This window comes from Thamnophis elegans, chromosome Z, assembly GCF_009769535.1.
Source record: "Thamnophis elegans isolate rThaEle1 chromosome Z, rThaEle1.pri, whole genome shotgun sequence".
Lineage (NCBI taxonomy): Eukaryota > Metazoa > Chordata > Lepidosauria > Squamata > Colubridae > Thamnophis > Thamnophis elegans.
Window position 1 is genome coordinate 122446914 of NC_045558.1, and position 20149 is coordinate 122467062.

The window sequence follows — 20149 nt, forward strand, 5'->3', positions numbered from 1 at the left end:
TCTGGAAAACAGCCATTCTGACAGGAAAAATAAAATCACCCCATGGCATTGCTCAAGTCAGAAAAGAGAGAGCAATGAAACCATCAATTTTATTGGACAAGAGTTTTTAAGAGGAGTTTTAAGAGCAGTAAGATCCTTATGTGAAGAATTAAGGTTTATAAAACTGAATTTAACTTTGCTCTCATTTAATTTCATCCCCAAGTGCAGGAAGGAGAGATTTCTTTATCAATCATGACTGAGTATAGCATTTCCATCCTATTAGGATGATAATCCTTTATTGGATTTTTTTAAAAAAAACACTATTCTTCGTGAGGGCCCGTATTTCTATCATTTGCAAAATAACTTGCATTTTGGATCCTAGGAATAAATACGAGGTGTTATTTCCCCTGTTGGCTTCAGAAATGCAATCCACCACAGTCTTCAGGCTGAGACTTGAAATGCAATAAGTCTTCTGCTGTTCTCATAATTACTTTTTAATTGAAGAATGAAATCCTAACAGGATTTAAAATTGGGATTATCATATTGTAGTGCAGAAGTCATTCTTTTGAGAAGGGTGGTTAAATACGAGGCATGTTATATGTAAAAAATAATTAGACAAAATACCCAAACAGCCATTGTTATTCTAGGGTTAATCTGAGTGGAAGCACAGATTAAAGTTTTATAGAACTAGGGCTTTAAAAGTTTCTACCGTCAGCCTTTGCCTTAGTAACTATTTTTAATGTTAATCCACTTCCCTGTGTAACTCAAGATGTAGGTTCATGCACACCTTGCCAATTCTTCTATCATGACACAAAGGAGGACACACAGTGAGATAACTTTGGAAATAAAATGAACCTTCGTATAATACACAAACCTGAATCATAGAGAGATTTATTTTCTTCCTGAGGATGTTTCCCTGCATGTCCTCATTTCCTGCAATAGCTAGGTGTGTATCCACTATGAAAATAAATTAAATTCAAAGTCTTGTTGAGATATTCATGTCATTACAGAACCCAGGAATACCTGCTGGTACTCTTTCCAAATTGTTTATAATTTTTTAATGTATTGGTTTATTATGAATGATAATGGTGGTTAGACCAGTGGTTAGAATGCAATATTGCAGGTTAACTCTGCCGACTGCCAGCAGTTCAATCCTGACTAGCACAAAGTTGACTCAGCCTTCCAGGATCCAGATTGTGGGGACAATATGCTAACTGTGTAAACTGCTTAGGGAGAATCATTATGAAGCAGTATATAAGTCCAAATGCTATTGCTATTTGCTGGATTTATACTTTGTCTTTTTTCCAGTAACTCAAATTTATTTTTGTAGTACATGTAATCCTTGCCTTACAACCACAACTAGGAACAACAGAATTTCCATTCCATAAGCAAGACCGTTGTTAAACGTACCTGATTTTACAACCCGTTTGGCCATAGTTGTTAAGCAGATCACTGCATTTGTTAAGTGAATCATTAACCAAATTTGACTTTTATCAGAAGTCAACTGGGAAGGATACAAATAGCAACAGCAATATCAGCACTTAGACTTATATACTGCTTCACAGAGCTTTACAGCCCTCTCTAAGTGGTTTACAGAGTCAGCATATTGCGCCCAGTGATCATGGTCAGGGAGAGAGACAGACAGAGACAGACAGAGACACACAGAGACGTAGGGAGACACACACAAACACACACAGACACACACATAATACACATACACAGAGAAAGGGAGACACAGAGAAAGGGAGACAGATAGAGAGAAAGCGAGATACAGAGAGAAAGTGACACAAACACACACAGAGAGAGACAGAAAGAGAGACAGACAGAGAGAGAGAGAGAGAAAGCGAGAGAAAGAGATACACACACAGATACACACACAGAGAGAAAGTGAGACACAGAGAAAAAGAGAGAGAGAAAGCGAGACACAGAGAGAAAGTAACACACACAAACACACAGTTTTGTGGACAAAGCAGTGATTTAAACATAGTTTCCTTGTTTCAGTCCAACATCTTAGCTTCTATCCCACATTGATTCTCTTAGCCTAAGGAATACCATTTTTTAAAAAAATAATCATACACATTTAAGGACGTTCACATGTTTTCCTTTCTTATTAGGTTTATTTATCCAAAATTTAACACTTCTAGTAAAAAAAAAATCTAGCCATTCATATATTTTAAGCCTCAGTTGTGTGTTTTTTTTTAATACCTCATGAAAGAAGATGGAAGATGGCAAGGAAAGAACAAGGAATACTATTCTTAAAAATATAGAACTTGAAAAGGCAAGTTTTTGGGGCGGCTAGTAGAAGAAACTTTTTTGGGGGGAGGGGGTCACTCTTCACGCATTATCACTGCTGGCACCGGCAAATCTTCACAAGTCTTAAGAGGAGGCAGGACAGGCAAACAACCACGTTCATAATGGCCGTGAAGATCAATCCCCACAAGGCTACCTGCTTGTCTACTTGGCCCAGCATGACACACTCAAGAATTGGGGGACAGGCCCTTCCCTCGAGAAGACACCGGAAGGTCAGGTCAGTCACCAACGGAATCTGCAGAGCAATTACAACCCAGAGGAAAACCACCTCCATTACCAGGAGAAGAATCACCAGGCAACCAAAGGCTGCTACGTGCCAGGTAGACGGAGGAGACGTCTTGGCATCCAAGGGAGCTGCGTTCCTTTCTAAGATGGCTTCTTTGTGGGATGGGTGAGATTCTGCAGCCATCATGGCATAAGTGGCGCCATCAGGGTTGCCTTGCTCTTCCTCTCCTGCCGTTGCAGCTTTCTTCTGGTGCTCGGATACAATCTTTATCAGCCCCATAAGCCCCACAGGGAAGAGGCCGAGCAGGAAACCAAGGCCCCACGCCGAAGAGACGGGAGAAGAGAAGTGCTGGTTGAAGCAGAGAGCTTGACAGAAAGGCTGAAGATGTTCCTCCATTGTTGTCTTCGTCCAGTTACAGACCAGGTCTGTCTTGGCAGAGGACCAGGGGTCATTGGCTAGAAGGAGGGCCACCAGGCGTAGGCCCAAGAGGAGGTACCATGGGGCCAGGCCAAGACCTTCCGATTTTCCTCCAGGGAGCATCATCGTTGGCTGAAAGAGTCGGGCCAGACCGGTAATCAAAGCTGCCATCTATGGAGACAAGGGAAGGGGTAAGAGAGAGATAAGTCTCATTAAGAAAGTCGTTTCTCGGCTTCGGGGGGAGGAGCCTGCCGCCGTCGGGAGCTCAACGGAGCTCCTCTCAGGGTTCTGGTCTGTATATCTTATAAGATCTATAGATATCTCCCCTTTCTGGCAGAAAGGGGCAGGGAGAAGGTCAGTCGTTAGGATCTCTTTGTAATTCATAGCTTTTTTTTTGCTGTGAATGGAGAAGAGGTTCAACATTAGCTGAGCTTTTACTCCAGCCAGTTCTCCGCAGCTGCCTTTTTTGCAGCCCTAGGCAGATTGCCCCCCCCCCCCAGGACAAAGCTAAGCTATTTAAAAATTAATCCGGGCGGGGACCATTCCTGAGGAATTTTTTTTATTACTATCTAAAATACCAGCTTCAACTTTGCAAAAGGCTCCCTTTTCTAGCTGCGTCACAAGATGGCGATCTTATAGCTTTTGTGTTTGATGTGACGTACTTAGTCAGCCCTACTCTCCTGAAGGCTTCTCCGTATTAACTGTTAAAAGATTAACTGAGGGAAGCAGAGACTTTGATTCTTGGCTAGCCTGATTGCTTGTCTTTTATTTTTATTCTGGAATGGCTCCCAAATCTAAGCAGAAGCGCTTCCTTAATAACATATCTCAAAAAACTGCTATGAAGCCGCTACCCTTGCCTCCTACGTCCTCCACTGGAGATTTGTTAACACAAGAATTTCTTCTCAAAACGCTTAATAATTTCAGACAGGAAATTAATCAACTGATATCGGATTTATATGATCAATTTGATGCTAAAATTGCTCAAGCAAAGGAGGATATGATCGGAGTAATGACAGTCATGACAGATTATATTGCTGAAACGGAGGATAAATTGGAACTTTTGGAAGAAACTAACTTTAATTTGACATCCAAAATTCAAACGTTACAACAGGAAATTGAAAATGCTCAAAAACAACTTGTCATGATAAATTATAATAAGACTGCCTTCGCAATAAGAGTTAGAGGACTGCGTGAAAACGAACAGGAGAATTTGAAACAGATCTTCTTTGAGGCTCTTAGCCGCTCGGTGGGAAGTCCGGGACTTAACTTTGATTGGCAGATTCAAAAAATTTACCGCCAGAATTCGTGGGTAGCAAAACAGCGACAGCTTCCGAGGGACATAATTATATACTTTACCACAAGGGAATCCAGAAATGTGATAATACAGAAGCTTTACAACAAGAGGTTGAGAATTGATGGACAGGACTTGATTGTTTTTAAAGAGATACCATCTCAAATATTAAGAGCAAGGAGAGATTACATTTTCTTAACTGAAGAACTCAGAAATTCTCAGATTCCATACAAATGGGAAGTCCCAGCTGGCATTACAGTTACATTTGGCAATCAAAAACACCGCATTAATTCTGTCTGTGAAGCTCGAGAATTTTATTACAAGACCCTGAAGGCGGGACTTCCTGATTCATCCGGACCTGGAGAGAGACAAGGAGAAGGAGAAGACAAGCAGCGAGACATGTGGCTACAAGGCGGAGGGTGTTGCTTTCCTCTTCCGGAAGGGCAGAAGAGTAAAGAATAAAGACTTAGCGATGTTCTTAAAACTTTATGATTTCTGCCTGGGATAAAATGGAAAAGTTGTATATCGATGATGAGACATGGAGACTGAAAGAAGCGTTGCTGATTGTGGACACATATTGTATATAAGATTTGTTTGAACTCTAACTCAAATTGCGCATGAATTATTTTCCTAGGCGAGGAGAGCGGAGATCGCGATCTTTTTGAGTTGTGGTCTGGGACGAACGGAGTTGGGAGGCGCGTGGGAGAGGGAAGGGTAGCGAAAGCTTAACTAGACTACTTGGGGCTAGAATGCAAGCTGATGTTTGTATCAGTTGCTATTTCAATATAAGGTTAAGAAAGATTAGTCAGAGAGTCTCCAGGAAGGTGGAGTAAATATGTGAGGAGCAATGGACGCGGATAAAATATATATGTGGATATGGATAAAGGCAGGGTGGAAGGTAAAAAAATTTACATGTGGATCTGGGTAAGGATAGAATGGGAGGTGTTGGAAATGAAAAATGAAAGAAGTACTTGAGTTTAATGGTTTTATAGAAAGGTTTGGATATTCGGATAAAAAAGAGATAAATTAAAGGTCTGAATAGATAGATAAAGCAATGAGACTTTTAGTTGGGGAATCCTAATTGATTAACTTACCTGGCTCTAACACAGTTTGAAACCCTGCAAGTAGTAAAATAACCGAAATTTGGAATGAGCTACATTGTTTAAGATTTACAGATGATGGGAAGCTGTGTTAATGTAGTGGGTTTATTGATCTTTCTTGTTTTTCTTTTTTTTTTCTGTGTGTGTTTTTTTCTTTTCTATTTTTTACTATTCCCTTTTTTTGTTTTTCTTTTATTTTTTTAACTTTAAAGCTAGCTGGCTTTATTATACTCAAGTGCTTGTTAAAGAACTATGCCGGGTATGGGACCTGGGAAGCCGTAAGGGGGTTAGGGATGGGGGATTATAGGGGGGAGGGGGGAGGGTGGAATTACAGTTTCAATTCTTAGAACAATAAGAATTCACTTGTATACTGTGGCTCGTTTTCTTTTTTTTCTTTTTCTCTTTTATTTTCTAAAAAATAAACTGAATAGATTAATTGTAGGGATACACCAAAGTGAGGAGAAGAGGGAAAGAAGAGGGAGAAGTAAAGAGGGAGCGAGAGGGGAATGTAAGGAGGGTGAGATGGAGGGGGGGGAGATGTCTGAGGGGGAAGGGAAGTAGAAGAGGGGAATGCTGGAGGGGAGAAATGAAAGTTGGAGGGGGAGAAGAAAGGGTGTATGGGGGAATGAAGTGTCATGTTGGGTTTTTTTTTATGGTGGATTTTTTCCTTTTTTTTTGTTTTTTGTTACGCACAGTATATAAGTGATTGTATAAAATGAAAATGAAAATGAAATAAATAAAATGTTTAAATTTAAGAAAGTCGTTTCTCCTTCCTTCCTTCCTCCATCCCTCCCTCTCTCCCTCCCTCTATCCCTTAGTCCCATTCTCTTTTCCTTCCTTCCTTCCTTCCTTCCTTCCTCCCTCCCTCCCTCCCTTTCTCCCTTTCTTCCACTCCTTCCTTCGTCCCACTCTCCCTCCCTTCCAGTGGTGAGTTCCTACTGCTTTGGACTGGTTTGACCGAACCGGTAGTGGTTTGGCAGCCTGGGTTGTTGGAACCGGCAATGACCCAGGCCTGTCACATCCCTGAACTGGTTCTGTGGGTGGCACCGTAGTCTCCACCATCTTGTTTTTTGCTTCTGTGCATGCACAGAGCAATTTTTATTGCACTGTGCATGTGTGCGCAGCGCACTCACAAGCGAACTGCCAGTAGTAACTGCTGGACTCCACCTTCCTTCCTTCCATACTTCTTTCCTTTCCTTCTTTCCTCCCTCCCTTCTATCCATCTATCCATCCACTCCTTCCTTCCTTCTCTCCTTTCCTCCCTTCCTCCCTTCCATCTACCCTTCCTTCCATTCTTCCCATTCTACTTTTGGTCAGATGGAAATCATTTCACTGTGATTGGCTAAGTCTTCCTTCCTTCCTTCCTTCCTTCCTTCCTTCCTTCCTTCCTTCCTTCCTTCCTTCCTTCCTCCCTCCCTCCCTCCCTCCCTCCCTCCCTCCCTCTTCCATAGATTCCCAAGTATGCAAGTATGACAGTGCTCAAGAGAGAGAGGTAACTATAAAACAATTTTTTATGCGTTGATTCCAAACTGTTCACATGGGATTGGGAGGTGGAAGCCTTGTTTATGTGTGAAAATGGCCACACTCTCCCTGAACAGAGAATGAAGAGATTGTAGCATTTGGTGTCTTGCAGACTATTTTTTCACTCAAGAGATGAGGTTCTTACTAAGTTACAAATTAGGATCAAGGTTAAAGGAGGGAGGGAGAAAACTAAATGAAGCAAAATAAGAGAAGAGGAGAATTGACAGGGTTCATTCAAGCCCCTGCTTGTCCTTTAGTAGCTGTTTTTTCTCTTCCAGGATTTCTGTTCCTCAAGTAACTGAGGCACAAATCCAACAAGTGGTATTTTTCCAAATATTTGGAAAATATATCCCAGCAAAATTCTTTCAAAGTTCTGAGGGAGGGAGGGGGAGGGAGGGAGAGGGGGAGGGAGGTAGGGAAGGAAGGAAGGGGGAGGGAGGGAGGGAGGTGGGGAAGAAAGGAGGGAGGGAAGGAAGAAAGAAGGAAGGAGCCAATCAAACTCAACCAATTTCTATCAACTGACCAAAAGTAGAGCAGGAAGAATATTATCCAATCACTGCACTATCCCTCCAGTGTAAAATTTAAAAAATCCCCCACAAATCCTTCTCTACACACACAAAAATAACCCAAATTGTTAGTCCTTCCTTAAACACCACTTTTTTCAGGGTTTGGGTCTCTCTGTGTTTGTCGGGTAGTTTCCAAAAAGATCTGAGAATCTAGGTAGTATGAGAGGAAGTTATCTGAGGGAAAATTAATGATAAAATGTGTAAATAAAAATATCAAAATCTCAGCAAAGGTTTGTTCCTCTGTTGCATTAAAACTGTCTAAAATTAGCAAAGATAAACTATTAATTTATGACTAGAGACCAAACCATGAAAAATGTACTAGAGGAAGCAGGTGATACAAGAAGATTAGTGGTAATATTCTAACAGGCTTATACAGGTATACATGTATACAATTTATAACCAAATTGACTCCATAATTTCCGTTGCTAAACAGGACAGTTGTTGAGTAAATTTTGCCCTATTTGCCACGACTGCAATGATTCGCTTAGCAAGAAAAGTTGTGAAACGGGGCAAAACTCAATTAACAATTAACAGTAACAGAATTTGAAGGGACCTTGGAGGTCATCTAGTCCAATCCCCTGCTCATGCAGGAGATCTATACTAGGGATTCGAACCGTCAAACTGCCGACCTTTCTGATCGACAAGCTCAGCACCTTAACCACTGAGCCATGTGGCCAGGCTGTCCTGCTTAGCAACAGAATTGTCCTGCTTAGCAACAGAAAAGGGGATGCGGCAGAAGGTCAGCAGTTCAGCAGTTCAAATCCATAGTGCTGCATAACAGAGTGAACTCCCATTACTTGCCCCAGCTTCTGCCACATAAAAAATGCAAGTAGAAAAATAGGGACCACCTTTGGTGGGAAGGTAACAGCGTTCCGCGCGCCTTTGGCATTTAGTCATGCCAGCCACATGACCACGGAGACATCTTTGGATAGTGCTGGCTCTTTGGCTTTGAAACAGAGATGAGCATCGTCCCCTAAAGTCAGGAACGACTAGCACATATGTGCGAGGGGAACCTTTACGTTTACCTAGCAACAGAAATCTTTGGCTCTGTTGTGACAATCAGTTTTTTAGCTGCCAAATTTGCTGGATTTTACATCTTCCACATGAAGAAAAAAAACTTTCTCTACATTTATACTGACTTTTCCTTCCTTACCTCAAATAATAGTAAATAAAGAGCTTTAGGTAGACTGGTAGAACTAGGAGCTGTTTACGTGGAAGGACCCAAAATGCAAACAATTGCAACTTTTCAATTTTAATGAATCCTTTCCCCTTCTCCTCCTCTTCCTTCACCCTTTCCTAAGACAAAGGAAATGAAAATACAAGAGGATTGCAAGTAGTCTAGACTTGTTTCCCCACTAAAGAGAAAAAGCAAAAGAAAGGAGAAAAGCAGCCACTTTGCAAAGTTAAAACTTGGAGCAGGATTTAGGAGACAATCCAGAACACAAGCTGGGCTTTTTCATTGGTTTGTGAATAATCTCAAAATTCACAATAGTTGCACCTAAGCTAGCAACCCAACTTTCTTACCTTCAACCCATTCGACCAACAGAGGGACTCTGGGTCAGCAATGATTTCCTTGGATTAAAGCATGCATGTGAAACATTTCTCTTTACCGTCCCTCCTTCCAGTCCCCTCCTTCTTTTCATCTGCTTTTGTATCCTGTGTCCAACAATTCTCTTAATATTCATCAGAACATTCTACATTGTGAAATTCCCTCCCTGTGGAGCACCAGAGTTTTTACCTTTACTTTTTATCTTTACTCTGTTCTCAGTGTCTTTCCTTCCACCTTCTTAGACTTCTTCACTTTGTTGGATCGGCCATCTGTCTGGTACTTCAAGATAGGAAGAGTATTTATATTTGTTCCTGATTATCCGAATTAGGATGTGCCGCCTAGCGAGAAGTGGAAAGCTGAACTGAAACTCACTTCTCACGAGTAAGAATAGCTGCTCTCCCCATCCATCCAGCTGCACACTGGAGGTTGCCACTTCCCCACAAAGAGACGTGAACAAAGAACAATGCAACTTCATTCATTGGACGCCCTCTTCTCTTGTGAGCTTTTATATGCTGTGTTTTTTTTTCATCAATGGCCTTCCCATGTCCAGCCCAGGAATGGAAGGAATGAGCTAAGTCCCTGGAGAGTCTGTTTTCCTCCCTTTTGCAGATGCTTCCCAGGAATGGATTCAAAACAAGCCTCTAACAAAAGCAGAGATGGGCCAGGTTTCACAGAATAATGGCTACAAGTCAGATTCGGCCTGTGATATAAGTATGTCTGCTTCTCTTGAACTAAAGGTGAGTTCAACAGAGTAAGAGAATAACTGCGTTGGAAGGGACCTTGGAGGTCTTCTAGTCCAAACCCCTGCTTAGGCAAGAGACCCTATACCAGTGTTGCGAACCTTTTCAGCACCAAATGGTGAAGTGGGAGTGGGCATGGGCATGCGCTGGGGAGCACAGGAAACCAGAAGAGCAGCTCCCTGGCACACTTGCCTGTCACCTGGTCTTCCGGTTTCTGGTGCGCATGCATGCATGAAGACCAGTTGGCTGTGCACATATGTGCACCAGAAACCAGAAGAGCAATGGGTGACGGCTGGTGTGTCCAGAGAGATGGCTCTACGTGCCACTTCCGGCATATGTGCTATAGTTCGCAATCACAGTCCTGTACCATTTCAGACAAATAGTTGTCTAGTTTCTTCTTTAAAACCTCCAGTATTGGAGCAAGCCATTCCACTAATTAATTGTTCTATCAGGAAATTTCTCTTTAGTTCTAGGTTGTTTCTCTCCTTGATTAGTTTCCATCCATCCATCCATTGCTTCTTGTCCTGCCTTCGGGTGCTTTGGAGAATAGCTTGATTCTCTCTTCTTTGTGGCAGCCTCTCAAATATTGGAACACTGCTATCATGTCTCCCCTAGTCCTTCTTCTCATTAAACTAGACATACCCAATTCTTGCAGCAGTTCTTCGTATGTTTTAGCCTCCAGACCCATAATCATCTTTGTGCTCTTCTCTGCATTCTTTCCAGAGCCCCAACACCTTTTATATCATGGTGACCAAAACTGGATGCAGTATTCCAAGTATGTTCTTACTGAGGCATTATAAGGTGGTATTAACACTTCAGGTGATCTTGATTCTATCCTTCTGTTGATGCAGCCTAGGACTGTGTTGGCTTTTTTGGCAGCTGCTGAACACTGCCGGCTCCTATTTAAGTGATTGTCCACCAGGACTCCCACATTCCTCTCGCAGTTACTACTATTGAACCAGTACCACTTAAACTATATCTGTTTATTTGTTTCACATCTCAATCTATGCCTCACCAGAGAGAAATGATGAAAAATGCATGTCTGTTGGCATTGTGGCAAATACTGGAACCCCAATGGCATGATGAAGTCACTGTATATTATTTTTAGCACTGAAAAGAACATCTGGATTTCTGCTTGCAAACCAGCCCTTGAAAGTATTTGGCTTTGGTTCATCTCCAAGCCCACATTCTGAATATAGATTATGTGATACGTGTGAAAATAACAACTTCTGGTCCTTTTCTCAGAGTCATCCATAGCTCTATGCTATAGAACAGAAAATCCATGTTCTCTGAGAACTTACTTGAGTGTATTTTTTGCATATCTTGCCTCATGACACACCAGGGATGTGTATGGATACAACTGCATCAGCTGTCTGTCCCCAAAAACCTTGACCCAGGTTCTGTCACAAAGCCAGAAGATGGGATTCAAAGCCTGACTCTTCAGAAAAAGAGAAGGAAAAAGAGTCATAGAGATTTGAAGTGATATGTTTTTAAGTAGCTCCCAGTATGTCAGTTTTCTCCAATCTGGTGCCTTCCAGATGCATTGAACCATGGAGCATGTCCTTGAAACATGCAATGAAATTTGCAACAATTAAATGGGGGAGGCAGGAATGGGAATCTTGAGGCCCCTCACTCACCTATGGCTACAACCGTCTTTCTTTCCATTTCTCCAATAAGCTCCATTTATAGACTGTGCTGTAGCCACACAAACTGGGAATAATAAAGCTCTGAACCACGCTGTTTTTCAAGAATATTTCAACAAATAAGGCATTTAAAGCTGATCCTCTCTATTGGAGGAGCCATTCCTTTGCGGGAAAGTATTCATTGGACAAAGAGAATTCAATACAGGACAATGAACCAGGGTTTAGTGTGTGGAGACTAGAGAAGCATAAGCCCCAGGATGTGGCTGCAAAATAATAATAATAACAATAAAAAGATTTTCTGGAACTTTTATGCAGTGATCTTGCAGATGCAATTACAACAAGGAGAGAAATCAGATCCTGGAAAGGAAGGTGCTTAATAACTTGCATGCAGGTTTCAACAGGTCCACAAGGTGGCAGTTCCCATATTTCCTTAGCTTGGTTTTGTGTTTGATTGCTTCTTCGAGCCACTTTGCAGAAAGTGCAGTAAGTTAACACAGCCGAGATGCTGCCATATTCCAAATATCATTCTGAAAGCCACATGCCACCAATCAGAACGGGACTGGCACCCCCCAAAAAAGAAACCCACAGCTCAAGAAAGCGTCATGGTTGTAGAGATCAGGATAGGGGGCAGGCGTGGGCTGCTACGGTTCACCCAGGTTCTAGAGAACCCATTGCTAACATTATGGCCAGTTCGGAGAACCTCAAAATCCCAGCCTGGCTGGTTCATTTCCAAACCTCCAGTTGGGCCTATTTTTTGCCCTCCCCAGGCTCCAGAGGCTTTCCTGAAGTCTGGGGAGGGCAAAAATGGCCTCACCTGGCCCTCCAGAAGGCCGAAAATCAGCTGGCTGGTGAGCACATGTGTGCTGCAGCTGAGGGCTGGCATCAGGGATGGGTTCCTGCTGGCATTACAACTGGTTTGTGGCACAAAGGTTTTTGCACCTAAAAAGGTCTGCGCATGCAACAACATTAGAAAAGGGGAAAAAGAGGGGAGGGTTATAGATTTTTTCAATGAAGATTGTTCTGCGCATGTGCAGAACAGAAAATCAAGATGGTTCTCCCGATCCAGGCCAAACTGGGACCTAAACCGTCCCGTAGAGACGGTGATACAGAAGGGCACATCCTGCTGATCCCGGGGACATCGCAAAGCAATGACGTGCGGTGAGGTTTATGGCTGGTGAGGCACTGACACAATTTTTTTTAGACTTGTGGACTTAAACTCCCAGAATTCCAAAGCCAGGCATGCTCAATTCTGATTTAAAGTGACAGCATTTATTTTTCTCCTTTGCAAAATAAGTTTCCTTCTTTCTTTTTCTTTTTCTTCTCCCTTCCCCTCCTTCCTCCCTCTCTCCCTCCCTCCCCCCTCTCAAACACACACACACAGTTGGATTGGAGGGAGTCAGGGAGACCACAGGAGGAGGCAGGAAGCCAGTCAAAGAGCCGTACTGGAGCACACACACTTTTCCCCCAGCCCAGGAAGAATCCAGCCCAGCATCACTGATTACAGGTTTGAAAAGACAATGTGGCTCTGTCTGCAATCAAACTACACTTGGGGAAGGAGAGCACTTCCCTCCAGCCTTTGCTCAAAGCCCCACACCAGGAGGATGAAGTTTGAATTCCTCCCCCTCCCTTTGACCCACACGTACCTTTTCCAGATGTTTCAGAGAGGATTTCAACTCTGCTCTTGCCTGCCATCATGAAAAGAAAAAAAATGTAAAAGGAAAAAGGCAAGAGTTAAGGTCAGACTGAGCTAGTTGCTGCCAGAGTCACCGTGGATGACTCTGCTTAACTGTTTAAAAAAGCCTCTAAAAAAGCACCCTCTACAGGAGGAGGCAGGAGAACGACGTGCCTCATCTATGTCAGGAATTTTTCAGCTTTTAACCCTTGCTTAACTCTGCTCGAGTGATCATAAAATGCCTAAAGTCAGACTAGATGAGGAACATCGTTTTCCTGCCTTCTCCTGTAGAGGGCGCTTTTTAGAGGCTTTTTTAAACAGTTAGGCACTAAGCAGAGTCATCCACTGTGACTTTGGCAGCAACTAGCTCAGCCTGACCTCAGCTTTGGCCTTTTTCCTTTTACATTTTTTTTTCTTTTCATGATGACAGTATTGAGGCTCTGCCTCCCCTGCCCCCCCCCCCGACTGCATGTCACTGTCGCAAAGTCCCTGGTAGATCCAGGAGAAGCCCTTTTTTCCGACGACAAAGAAGCAGCCATTGAAATTGCTGAAAGTTGGGACGGCTCCAGAAACGGAAGACAAGCAAGAGAGAAAGTGTGTCGAATTGGTGAGATAGTGTTTACTATTAGATGAGAGAATACCCCAAAAATTAAAAGTAAAGTTAAAACTGAAGACAAAAGAGGTCAAGCGGCAAGATTAAGTTTGAGTCAAACTTAGTGTGTTATTTTTCTTTAATCCTTTTACTGCTGGAATTTCTACAAACGCTTATTTTTTAAACTGGACTGATTTTATTTTTATTTTATTTTTAAATTTTTCATTCTTTCTCTTTTCAACATCCTATAATATTTTCTTGTTTAAAAATTTCTTTCTTTCCTGGAATATAAAGAATATAAAGAGGGAAGTGAAAATAGATGAGAAGAAGTAACACTGCCACTTAGAGGCTTGGAAATATTGTTTTTCTTCTCTATGTTTGAGCATTTGATAATTTTGTGCAAAGTAAGAGATGGTGTTACAAGGACTTTGAGTTTGTTTATTGAAAATAATAGTGGGAAGAGCACGGATGTTTACACAGGTGCTTTTCTGGGTACTATCAGAGTGAAAAGCTTGGAGTGGAAAAAAAAGATTGCACTGAACTTGGAAAGAGAACAGTTAACTTTGGAAAACAGCCTTGGCTTTTACATAGTGGCAGTGTGCACTATTGGAAGGAAAAGATCAATACAGATGATGTTGCAACAGGGAAAAGAAAAGGAAGTGACATTGCAGATGATTATGCAAGAAATTCAAAAAATACAAGTAAGAACAGAGAGCATTGAAAAGAGATTGGCGATTATTGGACAAAGAACAGAAGAAATAGAAGAAAAAATTGAGAATATTCACCAAACGATGATGAAATTTGAGGATAGATCTCAAAAAACTAAAGAAAAAGATGAACAAAGTGATAAGAAAATTGGAGATATTGACAGTACGGTTGAAAAGATAAGAGTGGAATATTGGCATGGGAGATCAACAGACTATAATTTTACTTCAGATTCCAGAATTTAGAAGAAAAAAAAGGAAGAAAATTTGGCAGAAACAATGATAGAAATTCTGACAGAAGCATTGGTGATAACTAAAGGGAAGAGGATAGAAGGAATGGATGAGGGGTTTCGAGCATTCACAAGACACAGAGTGAAATATAAGTTGCCAAAAGATGTTGATATAAGACTTATTAAAAAAGCAATTAGAATAAAAATACCCCAAATGCCAAGAAATAAAAGATTGCACTCCTATTGGATGGACATAGGATGATATAATGAAATGTAATAAAAATTACTTTGAATTTATTTAAAGTTAGAATATTTTGTATAAGATGGAGTAATAATAGCTATAGCTAAATAAATGATTAATAATGATAATACTGTATACTTATATATTTGATAGATAATATGAGATTTTATATAATTTGTAAGTGAGCACTATGGAAAGGATGCATAAAAGTTTGGTAACCAGAGATAAACAAATTTATAAAACATGGGACTTATCTTATCAATGGTTAGACAAAGAATTTTATAAAGATGTATTACTACTGGATGGACTTAGGATGATGTAATGAAATGTCATAATATAAATTTACCTAAAATTTAGAATATTTCACATAAAATGAATGACAATTATAGTAAAATAAATGTATAATAATGATAATTGTATACATATATATCAGATTGATAATACGAGATTCTATATAAATTGTAAGTGAAGACTATAGTGAGAATGTACAAAAAGATTTTGTAACCAAATGACATACTGTACAAAATTGGAAGATGTTTTTATGTTTTATTTTTGTCTGTACTTGTTTGTTTAAAAAAGTTTTTTTAAAAAAACGTGTCAAAAACTGTCATAAATACATACATAAATACATACATAAAACATATATGCATGCACGCATGAATACATACTTACATACACACACACACAAACACACATAATCACACTATAGGAAGTTCCCATATTCGGTTTAAAATGGTGAAGCAGGATTCACAAATCAACCAGTAGGTGGCGCTAAAGTCTCTCTCATCTGGGCCATGGGGAAGTGACTGTTCAAGATACAGTAACTAGAATTAAAGGGATTACGGTAAAACTGGAAGAAGCGGGGAGAATTCCCGCTTCCCCAACCCTGCTTTAAACTCCCTGCAAGGGCGGGCGTGGGAAGAGATTTTGCATCGCTGATAAGAGGATGAACTGGTGGCCGGCCTGCCCTGCTTAGGGGGTCCAGCGGCAGAGAAGGCTAATTCCCAGTTATCCAGGCAGGAGTGTTTGGAAGTCGCCAGGCAGTGGGGCTAGTGCACGTGGAATCAAAGTCGTCTGAAACCGCACTGGCTGACGTGTAAACACCTAAATTAGGGAGATGCTGTGTGAAGTGAGACATTCCACAACCTAGTTCTTTCTAGCCACCTTATCTAGTCTCCAACAACACACACACACACACACACACACACACACACACACACACACACACACGGCTAACTTGGTTATCCTTTTTTAAAAAACACTTTTTTATTGCACATTTTTCTTTAGACTACATCAGTTTCAATTTTGCAACAGCAGTACACTGGTTATATCAAATTCTTTTTAAATATACATTATGTTATGCATCCTAATCACGACCATTTTTTCTCTTACACATTTAGTATAGTCTCTTTTTAAATACATTACATTGTATTTAATGTAATGTATTTAAAAATCATAATTGTGTCCATTGTTTCCATAGTTTCCACACTATACATTGATCACATTTTGATTTACAGTTGTAAATTGTAACCCTAACTCTAACCCTAACTCGGCTATCCTTGATGAGAACAATGTCTAGAATTGGCCTGGTGGCAGGGCTGATCCAAATTAGAATCCAAACCACATCTGGGAAGCGCCAGGCGCCTCATCTCTCCATCCATCCATCCATCCATCTTCAGCCTGTCAGCGTCACAGCTGGCGGCATTTAATGGCTACTTAAAGACAAAAGCACTTCCCAGAGCACAGCGGTGCATTTTAATCTGATACTTTGAATTGTTCCTGGGCCCTGAAAGAGCCGATTTCAAATCTTGCCCTCCAGTGAGTCACATGCCTGGAGTGGAGGCTAGTTAACAAGAGGGCTGGGCCTCGCCAGATGGCTGCAACAGTTTGGCAACCAGCCTTCCCTCTTTGTCACCAGGGAATTTCTAAGGTTGCACAACTCCCTGCTAGCGAGTTCCTGTGTATTGAAACCCTGGGCATTCCTACACTGTGGTATGAAGTCAGTGATGGAAAGGCAAAGAAATATATGCACTAACAACTAGAAGTGTGAGGCTGTATGTGACCTTCCTGGGCATTGGGGGCTAAAGAGGGGAATTCACCAAGAATAATAATATTCTCGCAATAGAATTCTCCCTTTTGCCACCAGGCTCAAAATTTTAGAGCTTGGAAAACCTGGAACTACACTGCCTGATCTAAGCACAGTACATAAAATTGTTTGCTACAACGTCCTACCTATCAATGACTACTTCAGCTTCAACCGCAATAATACACAAGCAAACAATAGATACAAAACAAGATAAACCGCTCCAAACTCAGAAAATACATCTTCAGCAGCAGAGTGGTCAACGCCTGTAATGCTCTACCTGACTCCATTGTTACATCCCCAAACCCCCACAGCTTCAATCTTAAACTGTCTACTGTTGACCTCACCCCATTCCTAAGAGGTCCGTACAGGGGGCGTGCATAAGCGCACCAGAATACCTTCCATCCCTGTCCTACTGTCCCCATCTATTTGTATTCATTTCCTTTGTTCATGTCCATGTTTATATTTATATCTGCTATCCTGTACATGTTTGACAAACTAACATATAAAATAAATAAAATATAAATAAATAAATAAGAGGATAGTCCTTTGAGGAGGAGTTGGCCAAGGAAGGGAGACCACTCCGAGTGAGTGAAGCGAATCCATTTAACATAAGTTGATCAGCACAAAATTAAAATTATACATCAATTGCCTCATGGGATGGATGAAACCTCACAATATAGAGAGGTGGGTGATCCATGTAGTCCTCTACATATGAGCCCAACATTTATGTTGCTAAGAGAGACATTCGTTAAGTGAGTTTTGCCTCATTTAGCAACCTTTCTTGTCACAGTTGTTAAGTGAATCACTGCAGTTGTTAAGTTAGTGACACAGTTGATAAGTGGATCTGGCTTGCCCATCGACTTCTCTTGTCAGGTTATAAATAATGATCACAGCATCTGAATTTTAATCATGTGTCCATGGGGATGCTGCAATGGTCGTAAGTGTGAAAATCTGTTATAAGTCATATTTTTCAGTGCCCCTGTAACTTTGAACAGCCACTAAATGAACTGTTGTTAAGTCAAGGACTACCTGTATCTACAATACAGCAGTGTAGTATTATTGTTTGTCCTTTCTATTATCTTCTTTACTCCCCCTTTAATTGGTGGTATTAATATTATTATGGTTTGACACACAGTCAGCCAGATGTTCAGACTGGATTATTCTGTTGCTCTGTATGTACACTTACTGCTTCTGTACCAGAGATAAATTCTTTGTGTGTCTAATCACACTTGGCCAAATAAAGTATTCAATTCAATTCAGTTTCAAACTTGGCAATTTTAAGAAGTATGGGCTTCAAATCCCAACACGCTGTTTGAGGAATTCTGGGACATGAAGTCCACACAGCATGAAGTTTTCAAGTTTGAAAAACACTAGAAAACACGTTAGTCTGTCGTGCTTTTAGGCCAGCCACACGGAATCCTGTCTTTGCTATAATTATAGACAAAGATGACTAAAGCACAGGAGGAATACCAAATAAGTCAGAAATGGCAAAGGGTGTTTCTGGGAGGCTGATCTGTGTCCAGAACATTTGATGTCTAAAACAGAAATTGCCTTCAAATCTGTATTGCTAAAGCAACTTTGTAAAGTAAGTAAATTTCCAGTATCTTTTACTTAAAATTTATAATATTTAAACCTGTCCTGTCCTCAGCCAAGTTAGAAAGCCTGTTTCTCCTCTCTTCTTTTTCCCTTAAAAAAAAAATTCATCTGTTGCCTGACTCTGTCACACTGCTTTCTTGCAGTCTAGACAGTTCCAGAAGTATCCAATTATTATGTCTCCAAGCTTCTTTGGTTTTAATTTCCAACATGTCCCATTTCTCAGGTGGATCTACTCCAAAACCTCCAAAACCTTTGGGTCAATCCAAAACCTTGGATTGAGCCAAAATCAAGCCTTTCTCTGTACAATCTGTAGGTTGAAAAAGCATTTTATTTTAATATCTATCCATTCTCTATATGTCAGCTACTACATTCTCCCTCCCTCTCAAAGCATTTAAAAATAAAATCCCTCATGTTGACCACATGGTTTTCTTGGAGCAATATTATATAGCTAGTCCTTGACTTATGACCACAACTGAGCCCAAAATTTTGGTGGCTAAGTGAAACATTTGTTAAGTGAGTTTTGTCCCATTTTACGACCTCTCCTGCCCCGGTTGTTAAATAAATCACTGCAGCTGTTAAATTAGTAACATGGTTGTAAATTGAATCTGGCTTCCCCATTGACTTTGCTTGTCAGAAGGTCGCAAAAGGTGACCATATGACCCAGGAACACTGCATTCGTCATAAATATGAGTCAGTTGCCAAGCGTCCAAATTTTGATCATGTGTCCATGGGGATGCTGCAAAGTTTTCCTAAGTGTGAAAAACTAGGTCACTTTTTTTCAGTGCCCTTATAACTTTGAACGGTCACTAAACAAAAAGTTGTAAGTCAAGGACTATCTTCATAGTAGCAATTCTCAACTGCCTTCTTCTGCTACAATTTTAGCAACTTCCCAGCCTTCTTGGGCTTTCCTGTTGGTATCCTATAGAGTAGAAAAAGAGATCAGCCAAGGCTGGAAATTGCCACCTCCTACAACATGCATACAAATATGCACACCTTCACGATGGGCTGGATTACAGTTCCTATCCTTCTGCAAGCACTGGCTGTGGCTGATGGGAACAATATGTTCTGGAAGACACAAGAGGATGAAAGGGTAAAACTATGCATTTACTGTACTTCCTAGACCACAGATCCACAAAGGAGGTTTTACCCCCACTAAAATGGTTTCACAAATTATGTCATGCTTTCCACGTTCACAGGAATTTAATATATTTCTTGCATGATAAATATTTAAACCATGCAGTGAGCTGGCCTGAGAGATTTCTCCCTTTCACCTCCTCTCACACCACAGGGGCTCAAGGTCACACACTGAAACTAAATGCAGGGACCTTCTACACACCACCCAGGATGGCAGCCAATTGCAACAGGGTTAAAAGGGAGATGGACAGGATTAGGGGCAAGTTGTCCATGGCTTCTAACGTTACTGATAGGACAGCCAGGTTGGTCTTGTGCTTAAGGTGCTTGGCCTGGAAACCAAGAAATGATAAATTCTCAGCATGGAAGGCGGCTGGGTGAGTTTGGGCTATTTCACTCCCAGCCCAGTCGACCTTGCAGGGTTGTTGTGGGAAAAATGAGAAGATCCAGCATTTTGTACCTTTGCCCTGAGTTATGTAAAACAAAGGTAGGAAATGAAACAATGAACACATTAAAAGAAATAAATAAATCAGGTTAGTACCACGTACCCTAAAT

At 41.1% G+C, this 20149-nt stretch overlaps 1 protein-coding gene across 2 annotated transcripts; it reads right to left on the bottom strand.

Annotated features, from left to right (window-relative positions):
* Positions 1–1899: 1899 nt before the first annotated feature.
* Positions 1900–9392, bottom strand: LOC116522359. 2 transcript variants are annotated; one of them, XM_032237239.1, is made up of 2 exons: positions 9149–9392; positions 1900–3103 (listed from the first exon to the last, which is right to left on the bottom strand). In XM_032237239.1, the coding sequence occupies exon 2, from the start codon at positions 3101–3103 to the stop codon at positions 2324–2326; it is 780 nt and encodes a 259-aa protein (XP_032093130.1). In that variant the 5' UTR covers positions 9149–9392; the 3' UTR covers positions 1900–2323. The 2 variants fall into 2 exon arrangements, with proteins under 2 accessions (XP_032093130.1, XP_032093131.1); XM_032237240.1 differs by lacking the exon at positions 9149–9392 and adding an exon at positions 8564–8685.
* Between the last annotated feature and the right edge of the window lie 10757 nt (positions 9393–20149).